The 8,771-nt window shown below is 46.9% G+C and overlaps 1 protein-coding gene across 1 annotated transcript in view; it reads left to right on the top strand.

Annotated features, from left to right (window-relative positions):
- Positions 1 to 3,441: 3,441 nt before the first annotated feature.
- Positions 3,442 to 8,771, top strand: part of TMEM18 (transmembrane protein 18) — a 9,018-nt gene continuing 3,688 nt past the window's right edge. Inside the window, exons 1-3 of the mRNA XM_018574155.1 lie at positions 3,442 to 3,542; positions 4,864 to 4,984; positions 7,438 to 7,492. Coding sequence (XP_018429657.1) covers positions 3,501 to 3,542; positions 4,864 to 4,984; positions 7,438 to 7,492 — 218 coding nt within the window. The 5' untranslated portion in view covers positions 3,442 to 3,500. The remainder of the gene's footprint in view (positions 3,543 to 4,863; positions 4,985 to 7,437; positions 7,493 to 8,771) is intronic.

The following is an 8,771-nucleotide window of genomic DNA, read 5'->3' as shown; positions in this document are numbered from 1 at the left end:
GAGCAGACGAAGAAAGTCAGTTCTTCGTCTGCTCTATGGTGATCTCCATCGTCGCCGCTGCTCGGTTTTAATACGAGTGATCTCATTAGATCACTCGTATTAAACGAGCAGTGGCTCCTACTACTCGCCCGGCGCCCGAAACTGCATGTCTCGGGCATCGGGATTCGCTTCATAAGACGCAAGCACATTTTACCCCTCCTTTTGGGGGGAAAAAAGTGCGTCTTATGGAGCGAAAAATACGGTATGTATAGAACCTGCCGCAGAAAAACTGATATTTCTAAAAAAAAAATGCAGTTCCCTCTTCCAAACAATACCAGACCCTAAGGCCTGGTTCACACCTGTGCGTTTTACAGCGCGTTCCTACGCTTTGTAAAACGCTCAACATGTGAAAACCAATGATTGCCTATGGGCATGGTTCCCACCTGGGCGTTTTACAGCGTGTAGGAACGCTCTGCAAAACCCCCTACTCCCAAAGAAGTACAGGAGCTTCTTTGGGGCGTATTTGCCACACGTATCCATTGGGATACAGCCAGGTAGCCCTCGGAAACGCGCGTTTGTCGCACGTTTTTTTATCGTGAATCGCTGAAAAAACGTGCGGCACGATACGCACGACAAACGCTCATATTCGATATGCCTAGGTGTGAACCCAGCCTTAAGGTCTGGTAGGAAAATTAGGAGGGACACCATTTAAAAAAAAAAAAGTGTGGGGTTCCCCCCAAAAGTCATACACGACCCTTTAGATCTGGTATGAATTTTAGGAGGGACCCCAAGTTACAACCTAAAAAAAAAAGTGTGTGGGGTTTCCCCTCAAAGTCATACCGAACCTTAAGGTCTGGTAGAAATTTTAAGGAGGAACCCCTCTCCCAAAAATGGGGAAAAAAGATGTAGGGTCCCCCCTAAAATTCCCAACCAGGCCCTTGATCCGGGCACAGGCCTGGCAGGGCAGGAAAGGGGGGGGGACGAGCGGGCACTGGGAGAGTGCTTTTCCAGGGTCGCCCCTGGAAAAGCACCTTGTGCCGATGGGGACAAGGGCCTCTTCCCCACAAGCCCTGGGGCGTTGGTTCTGGGGGTGCGGGCAGGGGGCTTATTCACATCAGGGTACCCCTTTAATAAAAGGGCACTCAGATGTGCCCCCCCTTTCCTTGTGAATGAGTAAGGGGTACTTGTGCCCCTGCCCATTCACTAAACTGTTAAAATATATTGTTGATAAAAACACCAGACTTTTGAAAAAATCCTTTTATTGAAAAAAAAACCCCCAAAAGACAGCATATATACTCACCTGAGCCTCAGTCCCGTGGCACTCGGTGCTCACCTCTCTCCCCCTCTGCTCCGGCGGGTGGACTGTCCCTCGGTGTCCTCATGTCTAATGCAAGTCAATGGACATCTGTAAGACGCAATAACATCAGAGGGGGAAGAGGCTGCGGGGACCGGTCTAGCAACCAAGAGGGGCCGAGGATCAGGTGAGTAAATATGCTTTATTGGAGCCCTCCTAGACAAAATGAGCACTTAACCCTCTGCCTGGAGTGTTTCAAGCTGGACTTGTCCGTTAATCATGGTCACACATGGGATCCAATTTACAAAGCTAAAACTTGGGGATAAGGATCCTTGTTTTCACTAGTGACAGGTATTTTCAATTGAGTCCAATGAGATTTGAAACTTACAGTCACATGCCTAAAAATGAAGCTCCTCATCCTTGTGTAAAGCTTCGAGAACAGAGCCTGTGGTATTATTGGAGGCGTCCACCTTCACATTCTATTTGTCCATTATAATGGCGGGAGGGATGGTTCACACCAGAATGTGGAGAATTGCATGCTTACAACTAGGGCCGGGCCCAAGCAGAGGCATGAGAGGGTGCTGTGCGCGGGGGGTTAATGAAATACACTATATTACCAAAAGTAATGGGACGCCGGCCTTTACACGCACATGAACTTTAATGGCACCTCAGTCTTACTCAGTAGGGTTCAATATTGAGTTGGCCCGCCCTTTCCTGTTATAACAGCTTCAACTCTTCTGGGAAGGCGTCCACAAGGTTTAGGACTGTGTCTATGGGAATGTTTGACCATTCTTCCAGAAGCACATTTGTGAGGTCAGGTACTGATGTTGGACGAGAAGGCCGGGCTTGCAGTCTCCGCGTTAATGCTGACCCCACTCTGTCATTTTACGTGGCCTACCACTCTGTGGCTGAGTTGTTGTTGTTCCCAGTTGCTTCCACTATGTTATAATACCACTAAGGTGACTGTGGAATATTTAGTAGCAAGGAAATTTCAGGGAACACCTGAATCCAATGATTTGGAGGGTTGTCCCAATACTTTTGGCAATATAGTGTATGTCACCAGCACACCGAAGAGCTTGTGACCTCTCAATAAGTCTCCATCCACACCCAGGCGCAACAGAAATGCGGGTTGCATTCACGCACAATTGTCCCCTGCATTTGCCAAACGTCCCTATTGATTTGAGTGGGTGTGTACATGTGATAAACGCAGGAAAGTATCTAATGCAGCAGATTCTGCTACAGGTGTCCCACTTTTTTTCCTGTGCGTTTGGGTAATGGCACTGCAAGTTCACATTCACGGAACGCCTAGGTGTGAATGGGGCCTAAAAGTCTCTGCTCTGTAACAAGCTTTTCCTTTTGCTGGTGACCTGTATTATATATGCTCTATGCCAGGGGTAGGCAACCTGGGCACTCCAGATGTGGTGAAACTACAAATCCCTCATGCCTGTTAGGGTCTTGCAATGCCTCATGGGACTTGTAGTTCCACAACAGCTAAAGGGCCAGGGTTGCCTACCCCTGCTCTATACTAGTTAACCTTAGCACTCCAGGTATTGTGGAACTAGAGTTATGTGTAATTATGTACAAAAAATATGACATTTCTGGTTTTGGCTTTAGATTTACTTTAATATTTTGCTTTCTGAAGGTAGGAGTGCAGCAAAACTATGCACACAAAAACTGGAGCAGTTGCCCAATCAGCTTCTGTCATTTTAACTATAGCGACACTGATTGGTTGCTATGGGCAACTGTTGCATATTATTTGCCAGTTTTAATAAATCCTCCCAGAGCATCTTGATAAACTCTGCCAGGACGAATGTCTGACTTTTACTTTAGTAAATTTATATCTTTCTTTATAACCCCGTTTTCACATCTCGCGGCCTGTTCACATCCACACAGGACATCGTCGTCATCCGGCCATTGTGATCTTTGGCATCACGTGCTCCGTCTGATCCCGGAAGTGAACAAGCGCGCGGCTTCGACAACGCTCTGCGCTATTACAGGCTCTGAGAGCCAGAGGGCGGGTCGGTGGGAAGAGACTGCACTTGGTCTCCGCCTACCGCTGCCTACTTTCAGAACAGTGGGCGGTGTTGGGGAGGAGTTTTCTCTGAATCTCCACCACCCACAGCAGTCCTGAAGTTGAGTGGCAGCTGGAAGGCGGGGCAGTGGGAGGAGCCTTCTTTGAATCTCCTCCCCGCTGTCACAGTGGCACTTCCTGAGCTAAGTGGCAGGCATGGAGCGGGAGTCCGGGGTGTGGGCGCTGCTCCAGCGTGCGGTAAGTGCCCCCGGTGGGGGAGGAGTTATTAGATCGCCGCTTATTGTACGGTAAGGTTCTCGTTATGGCGGAATATAGCCTGTGTTATGATCACGTGACCCTGTCACAGGGCTATGTATATGAAGCATCAGTGTTGGGGTTGTGATATGATAACGTTCTTTACAGTCTTCTTCGGGGATAACGTGCGCTGTTAGCGGACAGCTGACTGTCTCTGTCCTGCTCCCCTTCGATGACGTGTCTCCTCCAATATCTCTGTGTCACTGAAATCACAGATAAGCTTTACCAATCTCCTGGCATTTCCCAGAATCATCATCAGTCATTACAAATGTGCAGCGTTCATTGAAATAACCCCCCTGGTGATCCTGCCACCGAGGTCCTTCTTCAGGCTCTTCCTGCCATACGGTGACAACGCTCTGTACTTGTCCCTCAATTGAACTCCTGTGTTGTCACGTGGGCAAGTGGCCATTACACAGACATGGCCCACTGTAGTCTCCATTAGGAAACCCACTCCGAGAAACGGCATACAGGTGCATATGGAAATATAGATAAGATGTCTCTGCAAAAAGATCAGCAGGTATAACAAACAATAATGGGTAGAAACAAGTTTTGTTTTATATAAATGGCAATTATTTTAGGAAAATAAATAGGGATGCACTGATACAGTTTTTTTTCCAGTATCAAGTACCCATATTCTTCTCTCCGTACTCGCCGATACCAGTGTTCTGTCGAAATGTTGGCCCCGTCGAGATCTCCCCGACTGATGACTTCACATCCGATGATTCACCAGTAGCAGATGGAGACCAGACGGTGTTGGTTCGCTTGTGGTGCCAGCGTTGGCATCCCATTGGGATAGTGAGCTCCCGTCTCTGCTCCGCTTCGCAATCCCCTGCAGGTTCTCCGACCCCCCCATGTTACTGTGCCTGCGTGGTCACCCAAAAGCGCACCTACCCAATGCTAAAACATTTAATCTCTTAGCATGTTGTGCCGTCGGATGGGCGCACAGGCACACTAACGCTGTTTGGAGGACTTGATTCTGCCGTTCAGTGACCGCACAGACGCATTGACAGCGGCACTGCTGGCACCAGCGCATCTGGTCTAAATCTCCTACTGGCAAGTCACCTGACGTGATGTCACCAGTCGGAGACCTCGACGGTTCTGAGTTTTTGACAGAACACCGGCATCCCGATGTACTATGGGCCTGGCTCATCATTCACTAGTATTCTCGGTCACATCTGGGAGGAGGGCGAAGCGGGAGGAGAATTACGATCTAGGGATATATAGACTATTATAATTGAAATTCTTCCTTTGTGTTTGTCTGTAGCCAATCGATTGGACAGAACCATTTGTGATTGGACTTTTGGTGTTCCACGTTGTCTGCTTCATAGTCACAATAATCTCCTTCAGATTCTACAAATTCCAGATCGCACACTTTCTGCTCATGGGTAAGGAAAAGCAAAACTGTTTGTCATTAAAATGGACAATTGCTGAACACCACAGCTTGGTGTGCTGGTGACATTCCTTATAATTCCAAAGCTCAGTATATCGCGAGCTACAGCTTGCGGTATACTGAGACCGCCGCAGCCGGTACGGATCCCGACATTACTGTCCAGATCCACCCAGCTGCGTGATTGACAGCTGGCTCTGCCTATCTAGAGGCAGAGCCAGCTGTGCCCGCCCCCTCCCCTGTTCGTTCCTCCAGTCAGTGCTGCAGGGTTGGAGAGGGGGGATCCCTGCAGGGAGCCGTGAGTGACAGTCAACGCTCTCTGCAGGGAGATGATCGAGAAGTGAGCGAGCAATGGTATGTGTTCGCTCACTTCCCGATCTATTGAGCCGACGTGTTACAGTTTCATTGTCACACGTCGGCTCGAACTATGATTTTCACTCCCCTCATAGGTCTCCTTTAAAGAAGTCTCACTAGGAGATGAAAATGTGTATTAAACGCCGTGAGGACCCAGTGCACGTTGCATTTAGCCCCTTTTGAAATCTGTGCAGGTTTTTTTTGTTTTTTTTTAAATAAAATCCAATTGTTATTTCTGTCAGTGCCGGCTGTAACTTAACCCCAGTCTGAAGTCCAATTTATGGGTGTTTCTATAGGGGAGTTAGAGCCAGCACTGAGGTCACCGTCCCCTCTTCATTCTGCAGCCCTCTGCCACCTCCTCTGGGCATAACAGGGCAGTTGTCTCTCTCAGACAAGTAGAGTGGCTGGCTCGTGTTGTTGTGGGGTTTTTTTTGTGAACAGCGGCACTCCTCTCCAGCTGCTGATATTCACAACAACACAAGCTGACGGTTATTCCTCCACTCTCTATCCCCGGAATTGCTGGTAGTGGGTCTGAGCTCAGTATTTCTTGTTACTGGCAGAGGAGATGAGAGAGGGCACAGGGCTGCATGGCAGAGCTGAATATGTTCCATTTGGCAGCTTTCAGAGAAGCAGGGAGTGGGGTTTGTGCAGGCTCAGTGTGCATTGCCTCTCAAATCCCCTCTCCACTGTTTAGTAATAAGATAATGTTCAAGAGTGGAAGGTCCTACAGCCACAAAGCAATATGTAGCTTCAATAGTCATGACCTTGGTTTACCCTAGGGGGCCGCAGGAGAAAATCCTGCGATTGGTGGAGGGGGAGGGGTGGGTTGGGGGTAAGCTATCCGACCACGCCGCTCAGCAACCCCTTCACCGATTGCAGTGGGGCCAAGTGCAATATACACTGGGTCCCCCTGAGGTTTTACAAGCTTCATCTTCTGGTGAGATTTCTTTAATAGTACTACTTCTGATCTCAGGTGACCTTGACTAAGAACCACAGCCCATGCTGCTTTTATGTATCACTTATAACTGACAGGGTTATTCCCAAAAGGGTGAAGAGTTTGGAGAAGGCAGGAGATGAGAACAATCTAGGACAACTTAGCTGAACTGGAAAGTGAGCTGAATTGGATAATTTTTTCCAAATCAGCTATGTTGTTCTATATTGTTTACTTCCCCTGCCTTCTCCAAACTCTTCACCCTTTTGTGATTAACCCTGTAAATACTGCAATGATACTGTTGTTCTCATATATGTAGACAAATAGAAAGAGTTGGAAGTCATTGGGGGACCTGTCTCGTGTGCACCTTCCCCACTTCTTAGGGTCACCACCAAGCACTAGTACTAATGCTTATTTGGACATTCAAATTTCTGTAAAGGTGACCTTTCCTTTTTACTTTTTTTTTTTTTTTAATCAAATGCTCAGTTTGAGTTGCCTATATAAACACGGAGTCTTAACTCACAAAACAATATTTGTTCATTTGCTATGTTAAAATGTATTTCCCCTAATGATGTGTGTCCCATTGCTGCTGTGTTAGGTAAAATTGGAACTTTCATTCATTCTGACACCGCTGTAATCTCTGAACTTCCGTCTCTAAAAATTAAAGCTCAACTCTGGGCAAGATCACTTCCCTGGATTATTTCTTTATTTCATGTATTTATATAGCGCTGACTTTTTACGCAGCGCATTACATAGTTGCACATTCACATCAGTACAATGATATGGAAGTAGTTCTGTATCTTAGCATTGCAGTGATATACATTTAGCTTTCCTCTAACCGTTTGTAAAGCGTTCTCTTCTTTCTTCTGGAGAGTACAGCTCCCGGTCTACTTCCAGCACTCTGCAGACATCAGTGCTATAGTTCCATTAGAGAGCAGTGCTTATGTCCTGTCCCCACCTCCTTCTCCACTCGGCCATTCACAAAAGGCAGCCCCAACCAAATGTACAGTATATTGCTGCACTTCTAAGGTAAAGAACAGCTCGTGTATCGCAATCCAGAGAAATGTTCATGCTCAGAGTTTGGCTTTAGGTATGGTGACATTGACATAAAACAATATATATTTAGTAGATGTAGTGATCGCCTCTCATTAATGTTATCTTTGCAGTTGCCTTGGTGAGCAGCTCTGAATATATCAATGTATATGCGGCTCTGAACTGGAAGTAAGTATCAATTCATTTTTATACATTTCAGTAAAGAAACAAGCAACGGGTATTCAAAAAGAGATAGATGTAAAGGAATGTACACTGAGTGGCCAGATTATTATGACCACCCCATCAGTTCATTCGTTGAGCCACCTTTTGCCTTCAATACTGCGGCGGTTCTTCTTGGCATTGACTCCACGAGATGATGAAAGGTGATGCGAGGAATCTGACACTGCACTGTTGCCCTTCTGTTGTCTTGTACCAGTCTTGCCACTCTCCGTTCTGCCCTAACATTGACTAGTCGCTGACGGCCACAATTCGCACGTTCAGACCCAGATTTTCGGCTGACAGTCCAGTCTTTAAACACTTTAACAACAGCTGCTCTTGAACATTTAACGAATTCTGCTGTTTTGCTGATACTCGCTCCGTGGCTCCGAGCGCCAACAATCATCCCACGCTCAAAGGCTGTTAAATCGCGTTGTCTCCCCGTATCTTCAGAAACAAATCACTTCTACTGTCGTGGTAAACAACCTGCTTCCCTATTTATAATGGTCTGGCCCTCTAGCAACTTCAGCGCGTAATTATAGCTAATTTGCCTACAAGCGTCAGGTGGTCATAATAATCTGGCCACTCAGTGTATATACCGTCTAGCATCTGACAGTGACAGGTGGGTATCCATCTTGGAGCTTGTGCATTCTGATCAGAACTGCATTTGTCTCCATACAAGTTCATAGGAATACAATCCAAAGGTACTGCTTAATATTAGTCTAAACACAGTGATATTGAAAGCCTATCTCCGGGGAAGAATGGAAAAAAAAAACAACCCTTGCAGTGTGGCTACCCTTGTGCTGCATTGGTTAATTGCTAGTTTATGCCTAGGGGTTAAAGCTCCCTCGGTATCCTCTGGTATAATGCAGGGCTGTGAGCTCTGCATTGTACATCATGATTTCAGCAGGCCTCTATTGACATTGATCCTGGCTCAACAGTTGGATGGTATTCCTCTCACACAGTAGTGTCCCATATAGTCTCAGACATGAATATGAAGCAGAAAATCGCAGAGCATAATAGCGTTTTATTCAAATAAAGGCAAACCATTCAAAATGAATGGCACCACATCACACCAACACATGTAATGTGTGTTACTGCAATGCCATAGCGTGAATGGGCCCTTAAAGGAGAACTATGAGGTGAGTGCTTTTCACTCACCTCATAGTTCTAGCCGACCTGTGACAATGAGACTGCCACAGGTCGGCTCAGTAGATCGAGAGGTGAGCGAACACATACCGGCGTTCGCTCA

Source organism: Nanorana parkeri, unplaced genomic scaffold (genome assembly GCF_000935625.1).
Source record: "Nanorana parkeri isolate BGI_ZX_2015 unplaced genomic scaffold, ASM93562v1 scaffold2774, whole genome shotgun sequence".
NCBI classification, from domain to species: Eukaryota; Metazoa; Chordata; class Amphibia; order Anura; family Dicroglossidae; genus Nanorana; species Nanorana parkeri.
Note: the sequence above shows the minus strand (reverse complement) of the source record. Positions and strands in the feature narration are given on the sequence as shown.